The sequence below is a fragment of the Dasypus novemcinctus genome, chromosome 2, assembly GCF_030445035.2.
Source record: "Dasypus novemcinctus isolate mDasNov1 chromosome 2, mDasNov1.1.hap2, whole genome shotgun sequence".
NCBI lineage: Eukaryota > Metazoa > Chordata > Mammalia > Cingulata > Dasypodidae > Dasypus > Dasypus novemcinctus.
The window spans coordinates 188,900,608-188,925,313 of NC_080674.1; the positions used below are offsets into that span (position 1 = coordinate 188,900,608).

The following is a 24,706-nucleotide window of genomic DNA, read 5'->3' on the forward strand; positions in this document are numbered from 1 at the left end:
AAGGAGAAGCCTCTCTCAAGTTTAATGAAGCTAAGGAAAAGTTAAGGCTGACTTGCATAGGAGCTCAAGTGGGGGATTTCTCAACCGAGGCTGTTTTCCAGGATCACAGGGTTTAGGTAAAATTCAACAGTCAATTTTCTGCGTTGTTTTTGTTTGTAGTCTCGCCTTCTCAATAAGTAAAAAAACCTTGGAAGTAGAAGAAGAGTCAAGGTGAAACCCTGAAAACTCCCTAACGAGGGCAATGTTTGAGTGGTGAACTAATGAGTCTGTCTTTTTAGGGAAACTTAACGGGAGGATCAATTCTGCTAATACACACACCGCAAGCATGAGAGAAAAGGCTTGCCAAGAATCAAACCTCCCCTCTCCTCCTCCCTCCTCTCTCTCCCTCCCATCCCCAGAAGGAAGGGCCCCTGCATTCTCACTGCTACCAGCAACTAAATTGGGAAGGACTTCCCACTCTCTACAATTCCTTTTTCATATATCCTATGACAGTGATGATGATGAAGGTGGTGGTGATGATAACTCTAGTAGCAATGAGCACACCCAAGTTCCAAATCTTGGTTTCTAAATATCATTCTCCAATAAAAGGAACCAGGGCTCTTAGGAGAAACGGCTGATGCTACAGCCAGGACAGGGAAAACAAAAGATGAGACTGGAGTACCTTGTAGCGCCAGAAAGTAAAGAAATGCTTTTAAAAAAGAGAGAGAGAAATGACTGGATATTGCAAAGGAACATCCTGGAAGAGCGCCCAGTGGCCACAGTTGAAACAACTTAAACAAAACAAATACTATAGTATTGGATTATAACCCAAAGGGTACATTAAGTATCCATAAGTCCAGGTTGATAGACATAAATAACTGAATAAGTAAGTAAATGGGAGAAGGGATGTATCTTCTTTACAGAAAAATTCTGAGTAACATATGGTACTCCTTCCCTTGAGTGTGACTCAGTTCCAAAGAATAGAGTATGGCAAATGAACGTGGGACCTTGTATATGGGAAGCCGGCACTCAACCACTGAGCCACATCGGCTGCCCCGAGTTGGTTTTCTCATTTGTTTTGCTTGGGTTGTTTTGTTTTGTTTTGTTTTGTTTTTAGGAGGCACCAGGAACCAAACCCAGGAACTCCCATGTGGGAAGCAGGTGCTCAGCTGCTTGAGCCACATCCACTCCCAGGAACATGCTCCCTCAACCAGGTGATGAAGGTGCGTGTTGCCTGTGATGAGCCATGCTGACCTCACCGACGCCCTGCTAGGAAACATGAAAATGGCAGTCTCCCTCCATGGTCTTCTTTCCAAACCCTCATAACCCAGTCTAATTATGAGAAACACCAGGTAGCCAGAACGGAGAGACATTCTACAAAACCCCTGATTAACACTTAACTGTCAAGGTAATCCAAGACAAAGATGGAAAAATTGTCACAGCTGGGAGGAACCCAAGGAGACAGGTACTGCTGGTGGAAGTGTAAAATGACACAACGACATTGTTTTGCACAAGTTTGGTGGCTTTTTAAAAGTTAAGTGCATACTGATCGAGCCATTCCAGTCTGAGGTATTTACCCAGCAGAAAAGATGTTTGTATGGACTTGTAGGTGAGTGTGCACAGCAGAACAACCCAGCTCTACATCAAGAGGGGAATGGATAAAAATTTAAAAGAATAAAAAAATTGTGAGATATCCATATAATGGATTACTACCCAGCAATGCAAAAACATTAACTACTGATGTACGCAAAAATATCAAAGACTCTCTCAAACATGAGGTAGAATGAAAGAAACCAGGCAGACGAAGAATATATACTGTGTGATTCCATTCATATAAAAATCCTAGAAAATGAAAACCCATCAACAGTGACTAATGGGGATGGCACAGGGGGCTGAATGGGAAAGGAAGAAAGAGAAGGAATACCAAGAAGCAGGAAGAACTTTTGGGGGCTGATATCCCCTATCTTGATTGTGGAGACTGTTTCACAAGTGCACGCTTGTCTTAGTTTGCCGAAAGGGCTGCCGATGCAAAGTACCAGAAATGTGTTGGCTTTTATAAAGGGGAATTATTTGAGGTAAACGCTTACAGTTCTGAGGCCGTGAAATGTCCAGATCAAGGCACCATCAGAGGGTGGCAGACTTGGCCCAGTGGTTAGGGCGTCCGTCTAGCACATGGGAGGTCCATGGTACAAACCCCGGGCCTCCTTGACCCGTGTGGAGCTGGCCCATGCGCAGTGCTGATGTGTGCAAGGAGTGCCCTGCCACGCAGGGGTGTCCCCCGCGTAGGGGAGCCCCACGCGCAAGAAGTGCGCCCCATAAGGAGAACCGCCCAGTGCGAAAGAAAGTGCAGCCTGCCCAGGAATGGTGCCGCCCACACGGAGAGCTGGCACAACAAGATGACTCAACTAGAGGAGACACAGATTCCCGTGCCGCTGACAACAACAGAAGCGGACAAAGAAGACGCAGCAAATAGACACAGAGAACAGACAACGGGGTGGGGTGGGGAGAAATAAATAAATAAATCTTTAAAAAAAAAAGGCACCATCAGAGATCTTTCTCACCAAGGCCAGCTACTAGTGATCCTAGCTTCTGCCACACGGTGACCTGGTCTCTCGCTAGCTACTTTCTCCTTGAACTCAGCTGTGCCCGATCAGTCATCTCTCCCTGGGCCTTGGCTCCTTGAGCCTCTTGGGATTTTTCTCCTTGAGCTCAGCTGTGGGCAAACCAGAAAAATCTTTTCTCTCACGTGGCGGGATCAAGTATGCCCACTTCCTTTTCCTCAGCATGTCCGTTTATATCCGACCCTGCAAGAGGGCAGAGACCCAGGCTGGCTGGCACCTCACTGCCGCGGTCCAATGCAAAGGCTCCTCACCCAGGAATGGGCTGGTTCAAAAACATCATCTTTTTCTTCTGGGGATTCATCAAAGAACTTCACACTGTCACAAGGCATATGTCAAAACTTACCAGAATATACATTGTGTGTGGATTCTATCAGGTATACCCTGAATTTAAAAGGAAACACCCAGGCCGCAGCTCCCACACCTGGCCAAGGTGGTGGAGCAGGTGCTGCAGGTCAGAAGGCCACCCTTCACCACCCCGAGCTCCAGATTCCACCTCGGTGCCAGGGGAAACCTCGAGGCAGAGGGCAAGCCCCATGGGCTGCCAGCCCGGCTGCGGCGTGTTTGGCAGGAGCTCTGAAACTTTTCTCCGAGGGGTGTGGGTTTACTCGGCGAAGCCCGATGGCACACTAAGCGACTTTCTTCCAAACCACATCTCCCTAAGGGTCCCTGCTGAGTCCTGAAATACATGCGCGTGTTTTCAAACAGGTTTGGTCTACACACAAAATGCAATTGTTCAGGAATCCTTACTTTACGTTCCCCTTCATTATTTCTCCAAGACACGGTCCCCTTCCCGTCAGAACCTGCCTTCTAGGGCCCACCACACCGGGCTGATGGAAATCCCACCCTTGGCCTTGTGGGGCAGCAGAATGGGCAGTTTCCATTAGGGCGCTGACGCGTTGACAAGAGCCCTCGGGCCACCCACAGCTGATTGCTGGTCCAGGACGTGGCGCCCATGCCTTCTCCCACGTCAGGCAGGCCCTGCTCGCATCCCTACACTGGGTTCCACCTGCTTCCCGCCAACTCCTGCCCTCTCAGCCTGTCCACAGTGAATGTCTGGAGGTTTTTGTTTGTTTGTTTTTTGGGTCGAATTGTGTTTCTCCCAAAAGATATGTTGAGGTCCCATGAATAGGTTACTATTTGGAAATAAGGTCACTGTAGGTGAAATTAGTTAATTGGGGCCAAGTTGGCCTAATCCAATAAGACTGGTGACCTTCTAAGGGAGAAGGGACACATACAGATACAGAGAAAGAAAACCCTCTGAAGGCGGTGGTGGAGATGAGCAAGGTGCCTCCTGTGGTGCTGTGAAGCTGTGTGGACCCCAGAAAAGTAAGTTCTTAAAGTTAACCCATTCCTGTGGGTGTGGACCCATTTAAGCAGGACCTTTGGGTGAAGTTCCTTCAGGTAAGTGTGTCCCGCCTCGTTCACGGTGGGTCGGGTCGTAATCCCCTTATTGGAGTCCTTTATATTATCCGAGTCCTTGATAAGAGAACGAAATTCAGACAAAGAGAGAGAAAGCCACGGAAGCCAGAAGCCGGAAGCAAGGAAACCCGGAAGAGAAGGGAGAGGCCAGCAGGTGCCGCCACGTGCCCTGCCCTGGACCGAGGAGCGCAGGATCGCCGGCAGCCGGCCTGCAGGAAGAGATCGTCTTGCTGGCGCCTTGATGCGGACGTTTTCACGGCCTTGGAATGGCGTGGAAGCTGATAAATCCCCGTTGTGAGAGCCAGCCCGTTCCTGGGAGATTGCTTTCCGCAGCCCAGCAGACTAGAACACTCGTGTGAGCCAAGGAACACAGAAGCTAGGAGGAGGCCAGGAAGGACGGTCAAGAGGGCGACGGTCTCTGCCTCCCCCAGTTTCCGTGAGGATAAAGTGACAGCCCCTACCCGGGACCGCCCTGGCGAGGCGGATGAGGGGCCTGGGAATGACAGTTGCGCTCTGACCTCACACACACACCCCCCCTGTGCGCCTCATCCCCGCCGCGTGTGGCTGTCGGGGCTATGAGCATCCAGGGCCGGGAGGCTTCCTGGCACTTCCTTTGACTCTGCCACACCACAGGTCTCAGAAAAAGATGCGGTAGATGATAACGGCCCCGAACTTCACACAAAAAGGCACCGGAATAAATGGACAGCCCCTGCTGTTTGCGGTTTTTTCCCTTACAGCTCCTGCTTTTCGGTGGGATGATCCTCTCTCCAACGCTGGGTGGATTATATTTCAATTGTCTTTTAAAAACACCAGAATGCCTTCTAATTGCTTTATGATTTGCTCCACAACTCAAAGTTGGAAGTGAGTTCTGTTTTAGAAGTTGATATTATCCAACATAAAGCACTTTCCCACCCCTACCCCCTGCCCAGATTCTGTGGCTCCATCGAGAACATAAGGAGTTTCTCATGCACCAGTGTGAATTCAAGCAGATGTGTGAAAAGCCTCCCATTTACGCTGGTTAACCATTTAGGGGAATTGGTGCCCTATCCATGAGCACGAAAACAGACCATCTTACTCAAGTAAAGCAAACTGGTGAGGGTGGGGGGTGCCCTTTCGCAATGAGAAAGCCATGTAATTATTTTTTTTAACAAATAACCTGATGTTTTTATTTTGCTCATAAGCCTGAAATTTCCTAAGTAAATGGAAAATTTCCTTCTGTACCAATGAGAGACTGAGAAAAGGGAGTTATGAAGCTAATTCAGTCTCTGATGTTCTTCAACAGCCGAGACGTATTTCTCCCCTCGTTGACTCAGACGCTGGGCCTGTGTGGACTGACGCCTCTTCTACTTCTGTGTGACCTTGGCAAGGGCAGAATCTCAGCCACACTGTATTCAGTGTGGAGTTATTTGCACGCACCAGTTTAACCTCAGGGAGGCCTTACAAGGCAAGGATCACGATCCCGTGGAACAGATGGGCAAACTGAGGATTGGCAAAAAAAAAAAACAGCATTTACCCAAAGTCACACAGCTGGGAAACGGCCGAGCCTGGGAGGCAAACTGGATCTGCTGACAGCTAAAATCTTCTCCACCACCCTGCCCGTCCTCCATCGACGGGGGCCTCCAACACTTTCAGAAAAAGCTGCTGCTGCTCAAAATGAAATTATCCAGAAACAAAACATCCTAAAGCACTGCTTCCACCAGACCCGCTGGGTGGCTGGAAAGGGCCCTGGCGAAAAGTCAGACTACCCCGCTCCAGCCTGCGCTGCCCCAGGAGCCGCTCGCTCCTGTCCCTGAGGGAGAAGCCGCCTCGAGCCCTCAAGAGACAGGAGGACAGACGGCACCGCAACTCTTCGGCCCGGGCTGGGCACGCGCGAGGCCTTCGGCGGTTTTTCCCGGGCAGCCCCTGGGAGTCCGCACGGTGACTCCCTTTAAAACTACATCTGCGAACCGATCTGCTCTCCCAATGGTTCGTGCTTACTTCTGAAATATGTTTCCGGACACGATGCAGAGATGTTGTTCTGAGTGCCTGTGTCAACAATTAAAGATTAATCCTGATCCTCCACATGGAGAAAATCGCAAGGGAAAGGAGCTGTTGGTCGTGTGTGGCCTGGGAGAACTTTCCTAAGGAAGCCGCACTCACTCATATCACGAGACGCTCCCACCACCTCCCTGGCACTGCTAAACGCTGCTCGAGAACCGTTTCTGCCCCGAACCAACAAGTGAAACTACTTTTGAGATTAAGACTTTAGAGGTTTCCCCTATCTCATTTTAAGGCTTTCTTTTTGTTTTTCGTTTGGTTTGGTTTGTTCTGGCTTTCAACAAGAACAACCAAAAACAGCCAAGTGAAATTTTAAAAATTCAATTAACAGAATCTGTATCGAACCCTCTTTGCTCATCATAAACCTTGAAACACACTTTCACAGCAAGGCAAAAGTTTCAGAAGGCCACAGGAGAAGAAACATGTGCGTCACCGACAAACTCGGATGCTCGAAAATTAAAACAAAAAGCAGCGTCCCAATGACATTCCTAGCTTCTACAGCCTAAGGAATAACAAGCAAAAAACTTGTTATTTGCAGAGCTGCTGACTGTACCATTATCTGGGCCAACACTGGGGAGGCCACAGTGCTGTGCAGGATAGTGGGGTACAGGCACTCTCAAGGCAATTCTTTGCAGCCCCTACACATGAGCATACGGACTGTGCAGCACATGGGACAATGTTTTCAATATAAGGTTTTTTGTTTTTTTAAGATTGTTATTTATTCCACCCCACCCCACCCCCGGCCCCCCGTTGTCTGCTCTCTGTGTCCATTTGCTGTGCATTCTTCTGTGTCTGCTTGTCTTCTCTTTAGTTGGCACGGGGAACCGATCCTGGGACCTCCCACAGTGCGAGAGAGGTGCTCAGTCTCTTGCTCCACCTCAGCTCCCTGGTCTGCTGCATCTCTTACTGTCTCTCCTCTATCTCTTTTTGTTGCTTCATCTTGTTGCGCCAGCTCTCTGCACAGACCAGCACTCCACATGGACCAGCACTCCTATGCCAGCCAGCACCCCACGCAGGCTAGTACGCCGCACAGGTCAGCTCTCCAGGCAGGCCAGCATGGCGCATGGGCCAGCACTCCGCGTGGTCCAGCGCTTCGCTCGGGCCAGCTCACCGCGTGGGCCAGCTTGCCTTCACCAGGAGGCCCCTGTACTTGAACCCTGGACCTCCTATATGGTAGATGGCAGCCCATATCTGCTTCCCTCAATATAAGGTTTAAAGGCATAAAAGCAAGGTATAAGTGGTGTGCGCCCTATAGTTAAAATTAGGCAATCCCACTTCTAGGTTTATGCCCAAAAACATTAAAAGCAGGGACTCCAACAGATACTTGCACACTGATGTTCATAGAAACATAATTCACAATAGCCAAAGATGGAAGCAACTCCAGTGCTCACCAACAGGTGAATGGTTAAACACACTGTGATATATACATACAATAGAATATTATTCAGCCTTAAAGAAGGAAAGAAGCTCTGATGCATGCAGCAACATGCATGAACCTTGAGAATATTAAGCTGAGAGAAATAAGCCAGACACAAAAGGACAAATATTGTTTGTTTCACTTATATGAAATATCTATAAAATGCAAATTCATCGGGACAGAAGGGAGATTACAGAATACCAGTGGATAGGAGTAGGGTTTTGGGGTGGGGAGTTATTTCTTAATGGGTGCAGAGGGAAGCGGACTTGGCCCAGTGGTTAGGGCGTCCGTCTACCACATGGGAGGTCCGCGGTTCAAACCCCGGGCCTCCTTGACCCGTGTGGAGCTGGCCCATGCGCAGTGCTGATGCGCACAAGGAGTGCCCTGCCACGCAGGGGTGTCCCCCGCGTAGGGGAGCCCCACACGCAAGGAACTCACACTGCAAGGAGAGCCGCCCAGCACGAAAGAAAGTGCAGCCTGCCCAGGAATGGCGCCGCACACGTGGTGAGCTGCTGCAGCAAGATGACACAACAAAAAGAGACACAGATTCCCATGCGGCTGACAACAACAGAAGCAGACAAAGAAGACGCAGCAAATAGACACAGAGAACAGACAACCGGGGCGGGGGGGAGGGGAAGGGGAGATAAATAAATAAATAATAAATAAATCTTTTTTAAAAAATGGGTGAAGAGTTTTTTTTCAGAGTGATGGAAAAGTTTTGGTCGTGGGCAGTGATAATGGTGGGACAACATTGTGAATACAATGGTATCACTGGGTTGTATATAAGTGGCTCAAATGGGAAAACTCTCTGTGCTTTATGTCACCACAATTGTTAAAAAAAACAACACTTTTACTTAGGTAAGTACACACTGACCCAGGGACAAGGATTGGAAGGGATTTTGCAAAAAGTAACATAGCGGGAAGCGGCTGTGGCTGAATCAGCTGGGCTCCCATCTACCATATGGGGGGCCCTGGGTTTGCGTCCTGGGGCCCCCTGGTGAAGGCAGGCTCGCCCGTGCGCTGTGGAGCACCGCCCAGTCCGCAGACACGGCGGAGAGCCGACTCAGCAAGGTGACGCAGCAATAAGAAGGGAGACAAGCGAGAACACAGAAGAGCCTGCAGCGAATGGACAGAGAGAGAGGACAGCAGGCAAGCTGCAAGGGGGGAGGGGAAATAAAATAACTAAATACCGACACAGAAGCATGTACAGCAAACGGACACAGAGAGCAGACAGCATGCAAAAAGCCATAGGGCGGGGGGTAATAAAAAAAAAAAGTAACATAGCCCTTGTTTCAGGATGGTGGAATTATCAGTAACTTTCATCATGTTAAATCAAAATATATTTTGGTTATTAAAAAAATAAAAATAAAAAACAGGATGAGGGGGAAGAACAGCAAAGCTGGTACGCTCTTTCCAAATATTGGGTCTAAAATCCCGGCTCAAGGAAGAAGTGGGGCACGCCTCAGCAGTCCAGGGAGCTGGAGAGCTGGGGAGCTTGACGAGGGGCTTGCCGTGTCCAACCAAGGCTTATCAGTGCCTCAGGGAGGGAGTTGGAATTATTTAGATGAAGGGAGAGGCTCAGGGAAAGCTGCAAGGTGGAGGGGAGGGCTTTTCCAAGGTGTCGGATGGTACATTGCTCTGCGGGGAGTGGGGGGGGGCGGGCACAAGCTGCCATGCCCGGCCCTCCCGTCTGCACCCTATACGACAGTCACCCCACCCAAGCCTAGCCAAGTTCTCGGCTGGAGAACTGAGGCCCGGGTCTTGCAGCTGCAAAACGCTGGGACTCCACACTGACTCCACTCAGTGTTTCCCATATCACCCTCTTCCCAACTCAACCCCCACCCGTCCCCCTCTGCCACCAGGATACAGGGCACCAGCAACCTCCTGGTCTCATGCAACTCCCTGCTCCAGGTCCCCGGGGTGCAGCAAACCCCACCCCCACCCCCGCACCACCCCCACCTGCCCAGGCTCCTCAGACTGGCCGGGGAGAAGAGCGGCCCCTCCTTCTTAGGAGAGCCCTCCCTGGAATCCGATGAAAGTAGACCAAAAATTGTGGGTCCCTGGAGCCAGGTGGCCCTGACCTGGGGTCCGTCCACCCTGCCCTGGGCTGAGCTGCCCGTGCCCATCATTTTGGCTCATCTCTTCCAAAGTATCCCAAAAAGCCCAGGCAAATCCAGGGCTGGCCCTGAGTGCCTGGTACAGGTCATTCTTTCCATCCTGGTGAAACGTGTCTCCCGCTCTAAAACAAGACCTTCTGTATTTGTCATTTCATCTTGGAGATGAGGTTGCAGTGGACAATTTTTAGGCTTTTCAGAAATCCTGCAGCTTGTAAAGCTCACATATTGGAAACGCATTATTAATACAGAGAACTGTCAAGATTTTGAAATTGCTCGGGATAACCCCGAATGTCTCGATACAGATATTCTATCCACCTACTGGACAGACTACCAACCTACCTACCGCGTGTCCCGTTGGATCAAAAATCCTTTCATTGGATTTCAAGTCATCCAGGCAGAATTTCCCCATAACTTGGCTCCAGCTTGTTGTCCAGGTCTCTTTCTCACTAGTCCTGACATGGTTACTTAGGAGATTTTTACCAATTTCCATGTCGTCTTCTCCTTTTTCTAATAAAAGTTTGACTTGCTTTCAAAAACACACATTCCAGGGGGAAATGGCAAAGACAAATGAGTTTATATGGCTAAGAGTCTTCCAAAAAGAGTCAGGAGGTCATCAGAGGGGTCGCGCTTATGCACACCTCAGCAGGACCCCAGAGACAGCCAAAGCAGATACAACCCTAGGTGCTGGTCCTCCTGAAGGCTATGGAGATCCACAGGTATATGGTCATGGCAGATGGATTTGGAGCTCTGTGCCATGTCAGAGGGCCCTACTATGGAATTTGCGCTCCTGAGTGTGATGGAGCTGGACTCAGGTGTGACCTTTCCAGACACGCCTCTTCTGTCACTTTTACTGAACCTGTGGTTGGTGCTAGGGATGGTCCATACTCAGGAGACTTGAATCTCTGGACTGCCCATGTGCCAGCTGGGCCCTGAGCCTCAGCAGTGTGGTGACTCCTACTCTCTGGTTCGTTGGTCTTACCCAGGTCAGCTAACAGGGAGGTGAAGATGGTCAACCACCACACCAGGGAACCGAGAGTGCCTACAACTGCAAGCAGAGGGATTGCATCCATCATCCGTGTGGAATCTAAGCCCCCTCTTGATCTAGAGGTGGAGGGGACATCACTATCCCAGGGTCCACAGAATGGAGGAATAAAATATGGACTAGAGTGGGCTTACTGATGATATTCTACTATAAAACTATTGTGATGAGTAATAGAAGAAATTTTAGCTTCGAGATGGAGAAAGTGGCCACAGTAGTTACTGAGAGCAGGGAGAGGGAAGAAGAGATGTGATGTGGGGGCATTTTCTGGACTTGGAGTTACCCTAAATGATACTACAGGGTCAGATGCTGGACTTTATATATCCTGCCATAACCCACTGAATGTACTGGGGGAGAGTGCAAACTACAGGGTAAACTATTATCTGTGTAGTGCAGCAGTGCCCCAAAATTGCGATGAATGCACCGCAATGATGGGGGAGGTTATTAGTGTGGGAGGAGTGGGGTGGGGGGGTGGAGCTTATACAGGAACCTCTTATACTTTTTAATGTAACATTTTTTGTGTGATGTATATATCTTCAAAAAAATACAATTTATAAAAATGATGTGGTAGGGGGTGGGGAGTGGGTTAAACGGGAACCTCTCATGTTTTTTGTTTTTTTATGTTTTTTCATGTAACATTCCTTGTGATCTATTAACTTTAATTAAAAAAAACAACACACTTTCTGACCAATCTTTCCTGTGAATTATCTTATTTGCTCTCATCACCACTGTATTAGAGAAGAGGAAGCTGAAGCTTAAGAAGCTGAAGAGGTTAAAGGACACAGGTAGTAAATGACGGGGTCTGGTCTCCAACTCTCCTCTTTTGAAGAATAATCCCGCGCTCCATCTATCCTGCTCTGCCTCCTAGTACAACTTCCTTCAGAGGCTACGGATTCCCACACTTCAGGAGCCATGCCTCAAATCTTCAAAGCCTGTGTGTAAAAGTCCAATCTAACAATTTCAAAATATGCCTGTGAAAGGAATACCCTGACAGTTGGCTCCTTTTAAACATGCTGCTATTATTACAGAGCTTTCCCAAATTGTCACCAAAAAAAAAAAGAAAGAGAAAAGAAAAAGAGTGGAGAAAGCGAGCGTGCCAGGAAGTAATTGGAAAGACTTTTTTTTTGGTTTGGGAGCCAGGAAATGTCAAGGAAACAAATGCAGCTATGATTTACGCTCCATCGCCAGTTGCACCAGAGGATTCAAAAATAGCCATGCTCATAAAAATGTACGCAATACAAAAGATGACAAGGGACCAGCTTCGACAGACTCCAAGGAAACTACATTTGATTCTAGGGTTTACTTGAACTTAACCAATGTGCACAGTTGACGGTAGGGAAGGAAAGCACTTAAATTCTACCCGGAGTCTCTGGGCTTTTCTTGGTTTCAAACTGCTTGGTCTGGACAATGGAAAGCCAGCAGCCAACAATAAATCCATTGTAAGCTGGAAATAGCCTCCTCTGAACACAATTAAATATTTCTTTAATCCTTGCATTAAATTGTTTACTGTAGTATGAAAGCTAGGCGCTCTAAATGTAAGCTTTTGAAACGCTGTAAATATAGGTGTAATTACACTGAGGGTGACTGATGACTTACGCAACCTACTGAAGGCACTTTAAGGGCAAAACATTAGATGCTTGTTTTGCATTTATATTTCTGGATCATATTAAAGATGCAATTGTTAAATGATTCTTGCTCAGTAATCTTATTTTTATATTTTGAAAACCATTTCTTTTCTATTTTGTACCCTGAAGAAGGGTCTTGAAAAATCACATGAATGATTCTTTTTTTTTTTTTTTTTTAGTTTCTGTGTCTATTATCAAGCACACATGCCAGTCTCAGAAAAAAACTTAAATAGTTCTTTTCCTAAGGGAACAAAGAGAGTGGGTCCCCTGTTAACAGCGACTTTTGTTGACTTTTTAATTTTTCCCTGACATTAAAGTTGTGTGTGGTTGGGCTAGAATTTCTCTTTCTTAAATTTGGACATGCCTTCTGCCAGCGATAATCTGAAAATAAGCTTGTTGGTAAAGGACAGGTTGTTCTCATATACACAACTTTAGTACTGGCTTAAAAAAAAAAAAAGCTTCACTGAGAACAAATCAGAACTGAAAAACCTGTCTTTTGAGTACAAATGTCCTTTCCACTTAAAAGCTGTTCAGTTCAATATTCATTTGTCCTGGTATCTAATGGTTCAAAAAAAAAAAGGTATTTACACATCTTTCAAAACCAATTACCTGTTTCCCATGAAGTGTCTCCCACAGCCCTCTCATCTCAGCCAGGGACCCTAAATGTCTCCCACCAGGCTACGTACATTTCCCATCTACCGATACTTTCGAGAAGAATAGACAGTAGCAGTAACTAACTGCTATTCTGCGCTCCCACAAGGGACACCCAAACATCCAGAAGCTCAAGCCCAATGCACCCTGGCCATGCATGCCATCACCCACTCTCCCCTGGCAGAGGGGAAACTGGCCAGTGTGGACCCCAAGCAGAACAAGCCGCTGAGCTAAGGCCACCCTGCCAAACGGTATAGCGAATTCTCAAGCGGAAATCGCAGGACTCTAACTTTTGCCTTTGCCTTTCTAATCAAGAGTCAAAACAAGCAAATAACAACAACAAAACCTTTGTCCAATTGTCCAGTAACTCACTGTGGAAGCACTACTGTGCACGGAAGTAAAACAAAGTGCCACAGGAGAAAGCATGATGAAGAAACAACTGCAAAATCTCTCCCAGGTAAAACTTTGCACCTCGGGACCCAAGTCTCAATACTTCCCAGCAAGTGGCTGCTCTCCCTGGACCCCTCCCTTTTAGTACTGAAACACTTTGTTACGTCCCTTGTAAAAGGTTTTACCATGGGGGCTTGCGGTTTATTTATTTATTTTACTACGAAGGGCCTCCTAGTAGAACAGCCAGCAGTTCTAGCACTAACAGGTAGAGAAACTTTACTGGCCCTCCATCAATCAATCCAACACTCTGCTCTCCAGGGGATTTGCCAAAAGATAATGGGTGACAACTACGAAACCCTCCCCAGGAGTTGCCCTCGGGGCTCGGCTGGGGAAAGATTCCTGAACTCTGGAGGGACTTCCAAGGGAAACACAGAAGATCGTTTCACAAAGTAGCAGCTTTGCCCAGAACCAAGCTAGAAGAGATGCGATGCTGGCTTAAGGTAAAGTGACTAAGAAAAGAGTGTGGCGAACAGGATGCGGTGCAGCGTCTTCCTCTCCCGTGCCCCTTCCGATTCCAAATTAACTCGACAACAGATACACAGCTCAATCAGGAAAGTCGGCAGTTTTCACAGTTTAGGGAATTCAGGGCCACTGGCCTGACTTCTCTCTCCTCTGCCTTGAAACTCTACCCCTTTTCTTGGGACAGCCAACCGGGCATCTTAGGAAGCCGCCTTCTCCAGAAGGAGGAGGATGGCACAAGCCAGGGAGTCAAGCTCTGCCAAGAAAAGCTCTCTGTCCTCCGGGGACTCGCCGGCCAGCTCGCCACACCTGTCCCAGTTCTACAGGAGCAGGGACTGCAGCCGACGATGCAGGTTTTGATGAACATGAAGGGGGGTTTTGAGAGCCCAAAGGCAGGTCCTGCTTTGAAGACACACAATAGCAATCTGAACCCTTGGGGGTGCCACGGTCTCAAGCTTGCTTTACTTTGGAAATCCAGGTTCCCATACACAGATGAGGAAACTCAGGATCTGCCGCGCCCACACTGCCTGAAACCAGAATCCAGGTCTCCTGTTCCTGACGGTTTTTCCTTCTTCTCACCCTCCTAAGCTGACATGGGCAACCCCTCTGAACTCGGTTTCTCTGGCTTTTTTAGGTTAGGGTCATGGGAAGTGGGGTGTGGACAGGGCAAACTGGGCTGACCAGAAGCTTCCTAGGGCGCAGGCACTCAGGCCTCTGGCAATTTCCCTCCACCGCAGCTCCGGGGCTGCTGGCGGCCCTCGCACCTCTCCAGGGACACCGGTTTGGGGAACGACACTTCCCGCAAGAGCCTCCTCATTATCCCGGGACAAATGAGGGAGAGCGCTCACAAGCGGGAAGCGGCGGGTCCCAGCGCACACGCCCGTGAACACCGCAGACGGGTCAGTCCCTTACAAGTCCCGGGTGCCTTCCTTTCTCTGCCCCTGCTCGTCCCTAAACGGGCGCGCCCCCAGAAAGGGACCCTGAGGCAGGGCGGGGACACGCCGCACCCCACTCGCCCGCAGGTTGCCAGAGGGGCGAGTAGCGGGGGAAGCCTGGACAGGAGGACCCCCTCGGGGGTCGCCATCCCCAGCTTCCGTGCCCTCCCCGGCCCCGCCAAGGCAGGCCTCCCGCACCGACAGGCGCGGGAAGGGGACCCTCCTCGGCTCCGGCGCCCCGACACCCGCTCCCTGCCCCGTCTCACCTCGCGCAGCAGGCGCTCCAGGTGCGGCTCGGCCCAGGCGGCCAGGGCGCCCGGCGACCCCGCGCGCCGCAGCTGCTCCCGCTCCTCCTCCAGCGCCGTCACGCGGCCCCGCAGCGCGGCCGCCTGGGAGCCCAGCAGCAGGCAGGCGGCCGTCGAGCCCACGGAGAGCAGCAGGCACAGTGCGCTCAGCGCCCGCGCGCCGGCCGCCGTGGCAGGGTGCCCCCCGCCGCCGCCGCCGCCCCCCGCGCCGCTCTGCCGCCTGTCGCCGCCGCGCTCGCCCGGGCTCATGGCGCGGTGTTGGCGCGGGGACTCCCCGCGGAGGCGGTGCAGCCCTGGGTCGCGGCCGAGGGCTCGGGGAACCTGCGTAAAAGCTCCAGGCACGCGGGCGGGCGGGCGGGCGCCGGCTCGGACACTGGGCAGCAGCAGAGCGCCGCGCACGCCCCCTACGCCGCCGCCAGCTCCTCCACAGCGGCCACTTTGGGCAGTTTCCTCTATGCAAATAGACCCTGCCAGAAAAGGAGCCGGGACCCACCCAGGGGAGGAGCGGCCCGGCCGCCCCGCACGCGGCAAGGGCGGGGGCGGGAAGAGAGCTGGAGGGCTATTCCAGGGTCCCCGCGGGGCGGTGGGTGCCGTGGGGACGCCGCACGCGAAGCGCGCACCTCTGCGCTGCACTGTGCGGGTCAGGGGGCTGCACCCAGTCCCGCGCGCGCTGCGCGCACCTCTGCGACTCCTCAGCCCGAGTCTTCACTGCAGCCCCCAAAGGTGCGAGGTGCGCCCGAATGCCTTCATGCCTCGAGAGCAGGCCCCTAAATTTGTTTGTACGAGCCTTTCTGACAGTTGACAATAAGTTCCACACTTCAAATCCAGTGATAAAGTTTAGCACATCTGTCCTAGATGGTGCCTTAGCGCCGCTTGGTGGCAGAAAGACAGGTTTGCGCGCTCACATTCACAGACGCGGTCAAGGTGGGGACTGTGCCAAGCCTGAAAACGCCTCTCCCCATCTTAATTCTTTCATCATCATTATGTCCCAGACATGGTGGCGCTGGAAACAGAAATGGAAGACATTGTTCCCGATCTAAAGAGCGCTTTCGCTGAGAAAAAAAAACGGGGATTACAACCAAAGGAAGAGATGGAATAAAGGGGCTCTGACTTTTGTAGAGCTGAGACATAATTATACAAGGGAAACATCTTGGCCGAAAAATAATGAGCCAGTATGCGTCAAATTTAAGCTATAGTGCGATTTTGCTGCAAATTTAACTCACAGACTTAGGGCAGGAAAGCTGTGCACACCGCGGGCCCAGGGAAAAGAACGCAGCTCATTTGCCAGTGGCTCTAACAGTCTTGGCAGGTAACGTGATGAGGATGCAGATTCTCTGCTGACTCCCAAATTCCTACCAGGCATCTTCACATCCTAAATTTTGGGAGGCAAGTAACTCTTCCACTAACTACTGAAATACTCAAATAAAAACAGCAATAAACTATTTAGCCCAGATCTCTTTAATTTGGGCAATTCCACAATCTTTTTTGACGAAAACCTATTAACATCTATCTTCCAGCACAGAATCTGGGAATCTTTGCTTAACTTCTATTTACTTAATTTCGATGGATAGAATATTAAGACGTCCTCCTTATCTCCTTTAATTTTGGGGGAAAATTGCCTCTGAAACTGGAATGAAACAGAACTTGGTTGGTATCCCACCTCTGCAACTCTGTGTGACCTTACAGAACTTGGAGTTAGGGTTAGGTGGTTTTTCCAGAAATGGGTTTTGTCCTATGCTAAAATCTAGGGTATGCCCAATAAATAGTCTCAAAAGCAATTATTAGGCAAGAGTGAGTCTTCTCTGCTTGAAAAGAGGCCAATACCATATTCACAAGTAATGATATAATTCTTACTACAAGCACAAAGGTAAATTTGCCCATCTATTAATATATTAATGTTACTACATGTATTGTTGACTTTGCTCTAGAAGCTTCCATATGTTGAACAAACCAAGCTCAATGACCCTTTGGCCTTTGCCCTCACCTACTACCTCTCTATCTGGACTAGCCTGGTCTTAGATCTTTTACAGCAAACTCTCCCTTATCCTTCAAGTCATTACTCAAACTTTGTCACCCTAAACTCCTTCCCAGACTGCACGATCCAAGATGGCCATCCCTGCCGTCCTGCTCAGAGGGGTCAGAGCATTTATCACGGTCTGAAATCACCTTTTTATTAACTCATCCTCTTTGTCTCATTGACCACTGTTTTCTCAAACAACAGTATCTGGCACTTAGTTGGTGCTCAATAAAAATTTAAGTGAATTAAGGAAAAGTGAAAATATGTTTGCTGTCTACAACTTATTTTAAAAGGTAAGAAAGAAAATTTTATATATACAATTTGTCAGTTAAAATAATAAAAGATGGTGTCTTAGTTTGCCAGGGCTGCTATTAATAAATACCACACACCAGTTGTCTTAAACAGCAGGAATTTATTGTCTCACCACTTGGCTTAAACAAGTTTTAGAGGCTAGAAATCCAACACTAAGGTGTGGGCAAGGACATGCTTTCTCTAAAGTCTGGTGTCCTGGTGATGGCCGTCCTCCTGGTGATGGCCGTCCTCCATCACATGGCCATCTCGCTCTTGGCTTCTCCTACTTTTGGTTTCTCTTTCCATGTCCATTTCCTTAGCTTGCAAGGACTTTAGCCATATTGGATTTGGGTACCTCTTACCTAATAACAGCACCTTTCTAAAAACTATTTCAACTTCAAAAGATAAAATAACAGACAAAAGGCAACAAATTATGGAAACATTATGCTAAAAAGTTCTGTCCAGTCACATTTACTTCATTTAATCCTAAAAACAAACTCAATTGCATCTTCAAACATCATCTTTAAAGGTTCTATTTAGAGGTGGGTTCACGCCCATAGGACAAGGGTTAGGACTTGAATATGTCTTTTGTGGGGGACACGATTCAATCCCCAATGATGGCAATCTCATAAAAGGCAATTGAAGACAACTCACTACAAAGTGGGGCAGATGAAGGGAAACCAGCAAGGGATGCAGGAGAAGCCCCCTGGGGGCTAGCATCAGGGGGAGCCATGGCCACCCCTAGTGGGGAGGGGAGAGGACTCTTATGGGAACCCCAGGAAAGCCTGAACTGTAGAAACAAGCTGCTCAGCAGGAGCTGTGGCCTTTGGTAAAGGGACAGCCTCTGTTAAACCACAATGGGCAGAGATGGGCTGAAGGAATAAACATAAGGCCTCCTCCTCCTGCTTGCTGATGTCCTGCTGTTACTTCCCATTGACCAAACCTAGACAAAGGAGCCCAACTGATGCAGTGCAAAGAAGTCAGCCTCCTGAGGGCAGAAAGCGGAAGAATGGAGAGCAGATCTGGAGGAGGCAATTTAAAGAGAGAGAGAAAATACCTACCACACCACCTAACATGTATATAGCACTTACCAAGGTCAGTCTGGCTAACTGCTACCCCTGAATGGCTCACCTGTCAGCAACAGATTAACTTTATTCCCTAGCACAGCACTCATCACGAAGACCAACTGGCAACCAGGGGCAAATAAGCTACGCTGGACTCCATCCATCCTGGAAGAGGGAGTGGTTTGTCCTTCCCAGGATAGATAACTATTTCAGGCATGGGTTTGTCTTTCCTGTCTGCAAAGCCTCAGCCAGCACCACTAATCCTTACTGAATCCCATATGATGTAGCGTCCAAGACGACCTAATTTATAGCCAAAGAGGTGCAGGTGCAGAAGTGAGCCCATGGCCATGGAATCTGCTGGTCTTATCACATACTGCCAGGAGCATTACACATGCAGATGCTGTATTCTTCTCAACAGGAAGAATACATGGGTCCAGGCGCCAAGAGGTGGAAGCAAGGGTGGCCCCACTTACCAACACTCCTTTTCTTTTAAGGTAGTTTTATTTATTTTTATTTCTCTCCCCTTCTCCCCATCCCCAGTTGTCTGTTCTGTGTCCATTTGCTGCATGTTCTTCTTTGTCTGCTTCTGTTGTTGTCAGAGGCATGGGAATCTGTTTCTTTTTGTTGCGTCATCTTGTTGTGTCAGCTCTCCCATGTGTGGCGCCATTCCTGGGCATGCTGCACTTTCTTTTGCGCTGGGCGGCTCTCCTTATGGGGCGCACTCCTTGCACGTGGGGCTCCCCTATGTGGGGGACACCCCGTGTGGTAGGGCACTCCTTGTGCACATCAGCACTGCACGTGGGCCAGCTCCACACGGGTCAGGGAGGCCCGGGGTTTGAACCACGGACTTCCCATGCGGTGGACGGACGCCCTAACCACTGGGCCAAGTCCGCTTCCCCCAACACTCTTCATGGGACACTACCTACAAGCTCTGCGTGCATCTAGGGCACTTTGAATTGTGTCCAGGTACTAGCAATGAAGAAGAGACGTCACTATTTTGGCAGGGGTAATTGACCCCGATCAGCAGAGGAAGTTGGGCTGCTTTTATACCATATGGGCAGAAATCAATATGCCAGGCATCTTGGAATACTTTGTCCTGTTGTAACTATGACCAGAAATAGTTATCCTGAGACTCTTCAGGATAAAAAGGTTATTACAAATATTTTATTTTAAAAGGGGGATTGGGAAAGTTTGTGTTGAATGTTTCCACAATTAAAAAAAAAAAAGGCGCAACTGAGGAGATGGTGAAAATTAAATGCAATACATGATCATGAATTGGATCTAGTAATAGAGAAAAGGCCCAAAAGGACATTATTGGAATATATGAAAAAAATAGAATAAGGACTATATGCTTTGTATCAGTGCTAAATTTCTTGAACTTAACTGCACTTAAAATGGTGTATTAGCCAGAGGGGTGCTGAAGCAAAATACCAGAAATCTGTGGGTTTTATAAAGGGTATTTATTAGGGGTAGAAGCTTACAGTTATCAGGCTATAAAGCGTAAGTTACTTCCCTCACCAAAGTCTGTTGCCATATGTTGGAGCAAGATGGCTGTTGATGTGATGTCTGCAAGGGTCCAGCCTTCCTCTTCCTCTTAGGGCTCTGTGGTCCCCGCTTCTTCCAATATCAGCTGGAGGGTGGGCTAAGTCTCATCTCTTTCCCGGGGCTCATTACTCTCCAGGCTCAGCTGGTCTGGTCTCGCCACAAGGCCAGCTATAGATCATCAGGCTACTGGCTTGTTTCTATTCCTGGGGCCTCTGCGGTGTCTAATGGAGCCTTCTCTCCTTCCTCACATATTTGCTTCTCTGTGCGTTTACTTCCTGGGGCTCCAGTATCAAAATTCCAACTAATTCCTCTGTTGTGTTTTCTCTGTGAGTCCCTGCCCATCAAGGGGGCGAGGACTCAACATCCCAATGACATGGCCCAATCAAAGCCTTAATCATTATTTAGACAAGTGAAAGTGAAACCTCTGAATCCAATACACTCTAATATGCCCAGAGGAACAGATTGGTTTACAAACATAATCCAATATCTATTTTTGGAATTCATAAACAATATCAAACTGCTACAGGTAGTTATATAAGTGAATATCCTTGTTCTTGGGAAATATACCTGGAAATACTGTGTGTTCAGGGAGCATGATATATACAACCTACTCACAGATGTTCAGAAAATAAAGGGGAGCAAGATGAGGCTCAAGTGGCTGAGTGCCTACTTCCCACATGGACGGTCCTGGGTTTTGTCCCTGGTGCCTCCTAAAAACAAAACAAAAAAACAACTCAGGGGAGCTGATGTAGCTCAGTGGTTGAATGTCAGCTTCCTACATACAAGGTTTGGGTTCAATCCCCCACCCCAAACTAAAAAAAATAGATATATGAAAATATATGGATGGATGGATGGATGGATGGATATAATGATCTAACAAATGTGGCTAAATGTTAAAATTGGTGGATCTGGGTCTCAGGAGAGTATGTTAGAGTTCTCTGTATGGGTCTTGTATAATTTTTACAACTTTCCTGTAAGTTTTTAATTATTTCAAAACAAAAAGTTTAAGAAAAAAGTTGTGTGTGGAGTATTTGGATCAGGCAGGGTTAAGAACCACTGCAGTAGGTCATAAGTCATGTTCACAGTGACAAGGCTCAAATATGGTCAAGAGCTTTGGATGAATTGTGTGCTTTACTAATATGCATCAATAACATTGATTTGTTTAAAAAAAATATGTTCAAGACGCTCTGTTCACGAAGACAGGGGTACTTAACCCATTTTAGAAAACAATCCAGCAAAAAAGACTTCAATTAAATTATAAGAATTAAAGGGATAAGCTTCAATTACATGGTGCCTAGCTTCCAGTTGTGGCTCCATTAATAGCTCACAGTAAAACTTGAGGCACACAACTACTTACCTTTTCAGATGCTCAGTTTTTCAGTTTGTAAAATGGAGATGTTGACAGGAATCAGATTTACTCTCCTTACTGAAACTAGAAAACCAGACAAAATACATGCAAACAACAGCTTTCAAGACACTGGACATCAAGCAACAAAGGGCAGTGATCCCTGGGAGATGGGAAACAAATGAAGTGAACCCAAGGATTGCTCCAACTTTGCATACTACGGTGAAGGGAAGGGGAACCCAGGCAGAGCCTGGCAGCTGCCCTGAGATGAAGAGATGGAGCTGGGAGTCCAGAGAGGCCAAGGCAGCTAGAGTGTGCAGAGTAAAGGGATGCAGAGGAAGAGCTGCAAAGGAGAGTGTGATGGAGATCTGCAGAGGAGTCTCCTCGGGTCTTCACCTGAGTACTGCTCAGCACCGCTGTGTGAGGAAACTACCTAAGTCCAGGGAAGAACCACAGGAAAGGATTACACTCTAATCAGCACAGGAAACAATCCCCACAGCTTACACAACTCCAGAAATAGTTCTTGTTCACATCAGCCAGACTGGAAAACTGATAATTCATAGGACATCGAATAGAGTACTCAAAAAGATTTTGCTTCAATAGGATCATAGATCTAAACCTAACCATATCAATAATCACATAAATATAAATGGTCTAAACACACACAATTGAAAAGCAAAGATTGTCAGATTGCACAAAAAAGCAAGTACTGCTTACAAAAAACATTTTAAATATAGACATAAAAGATTAAAAGCATAAGGATGGGAAAAGAATATTGGGCTTTCCTATGGCACCTATAGGACTAAAAGCAAAAAAGAAAATATAATTTGTAGATTGTAGAATACTGTTAAAATCAAGAATGCAGGGAATTAAGAAATGGTGAAAATACTAATTGCTACCATTCACTAGCATTTTATGTAAACTAATTACACGTAATCTTCATAGCAACCCTCAGGGAGAAAGTTACTAGTACTTCAATTCATTCCAGGTGAAACTACAAAACTAAACAGAATATGTGACTTGTCCACATACACAGTTTGTACCAAGATCTGAATAAAATTTGATCCTGAAAGCAAGCATGTTTTCACAAACCATGGTGTTCTCCTATGTGCAATTATAGTCAAGATAATTTAAATATTTGTAAAATAATTCACAAAATTATGAAGTAAAAAGAACCTTTAAAATAAAACTCCCTTATCAATGATACACTCTAAATATCATGTAGGCATATTCTTACCATTCATTCCCAAAACTGTTTCTGCCCAAGCTATCAGCTTTTGGGGTGAGAAGTGGGAGACAAATGCCTCCAGTTGAGGGTAAATCCAGCAGCTTTTACAAGCAATGGCCTTTTTAAGTTTAAAAACCTCAATTTTCATTTATATTTCTAATAGGAAACATTTTAAGTCAGCTGGAGGGCAAGTCCCCCAAATTTACAATTGATCTTTAATTCATCTCATTACACACAACTGCTGTTAATAATATCCAAAAGAACTAGGCCCATGGGATGCCAGCCTCAAAGTAGAATGATCAGTGTGGTTTCAAGTTTGCATAATTAAATGTCTCAGGATTTTAATTAGGCATGATTCCTCTCCAGAACTGCAACACTTAAAACCAAACTGAAACCAGAAGAGGAATGAACATAAGAAAATGTATCTGAATGGCAGACATTTTTGATTGTTAAACATTAAACAAATTTCTTTAAACATTCTACTTCCCCTTACAGTTTCAGTAAAATGCCACAATAAAAATTCGAATGTTAGAACATCAGAAATAGAATTCTTGGTAGGTTAGCAATCCCTGGTACCATAAAGCGGAACAATTAGTATTATTTGGGAAAATAAAAAAATTTATGAAAGAAATTATAAGGTCTTCTGGGTTAAAACATTTATTGAAAAAGTATTAATGGTACTAATGCCAGCTAATCTGCCAGATGTTTTAATTTCACTGTAGCACAGATTTTACCACCACATAATAGATTGTGAGACTCAAGCTCAATTAACTAACTTAGGCTGTTTAAGTAAATACCATGAAATGATCCAGCTTAAACAATTGGAATTTATTCGCTCAGAGCTTTGAGGCCAGGGAAGTGTCCAAATCAAGGCATCAAGGTGATGCTTCCTCCCCAAGACTGGTGCTCTGGGGCTGGCTGCTGGTGACCGCTTGTCACACGGCCAGGCAAGTGGTGGCATCCACTGGTCTCTCCCTTCTCTTCTGAGTTCCATTTAAGTTTTTGGCTGCTCCATCTTTGACATGCTTTCTGTCATGTCTCATTCCTTTATAAAGGACTCCCAAAATAGGATTAAGATCCATCCTGATTGATGTGGGCCACACCTTAACTGAAGTTACCTCATCTAAAGGTTCTACTTACAATGGGTTCACACCCACAAGAATGGATTAAATGTAAGATCATTATCATCTGGGGTACATACAGCTTCAAACCACCAAACCCCAGAGAAGACCTGGCACTAGTTAAAACAATGCTGCTAAGAAGTCTGAGCTCTTTAATATACAGAACTGCTACCTCAAGAAATTAGCTAAGAACTGAAGTGCAAAAAGAGTTTAAAGCTTCTTGTATTAGTTTTAAAGTATTGGCTTGATGAATGTCAGGTTCAGATTTTTAGGCAATTCTATCAACAAATGCTGTGTACTTCCTATTGCATTACTACAGAAAGCACATCACCAGGTTGCTAATATGAGGTTCAGATTGCACCAAGTTCAGATGCTGTCAGCCTGATTTCTCATTTTATAAAATCCTCCATCAAAGTTTCACCCCAATGGTTTTAGCATCCACTGATCCTTGGTGCCTGGATCCATTTAAAAGTTGCAAGATAGCAAAATTTTAAAATTCTAACAATCTCTCTGTATTTATTAGAAGGCATTCTATTAAAAAAAAAAGCAAACAACTTCCCTTCATTATTTATCATTTTACAGGAAAAAGGGAACCAAAGGAATGGACACTATGAAGACTTCTTGAGTACAGGAAATTCTGTAAGGTAAATGACTCCATTTCATTAATAAAGAGCAAAAAAAAGAAAAAAAGCATGTACAGTAATTTAGAGACCTGAGATATATTATAGCAATGTATCCTGCCTAGGTCCTATTCAACCAACTACAAAATGACGTTTTTTTGGAAATAACCACGAAAATTTAAATATGGACTGAATACCAAACGTTAAGAAATGTTGTTAGTTATGATATATAAGGGCATTATGTTTTTTAAAAAGCCCTTATCTGTTAAGTAATAGTTTGGGTGAAATGATACAGTATTTAGCAGTAAAATACAACAGGGAAATAAACTAGGATACAGATGAAGTGAAATTTCCAAATTTTTTAAATTTTGAAGCCGGGCTAATATGTATACAGAGGTTTACTTTTCTATCCCACTTTTGA

General features: G+C 46.9%; 1 protein-coding gene across 1 annotated transcript in view; it reads right to left on the reverse strand.

Annotated features, from left to right (window-relative positions):
• COL23A1 (collagen type XXIII alpha 1 chain) overlaps window positions 1–15,415 on the reverse strand; it is a 395,557-nt gene extending 380,142 nt beyond the window's left edge. Inside the window, exon 1 of the mRNA XM_058283157.2 lies at window positions 15,016–15,415. Coding sequence (XP_058139140.1) covers window positions 15,016–15,303 — 288 coding nt within the window. The 5' untranslated portion in view covers window positions 15,304–15,415. The remainder of the gene's footprint in view (window positions 1–15,015) is intronic.
• Window positions 15,416–24,706: the final 9,291 nt, after the last annotated feature.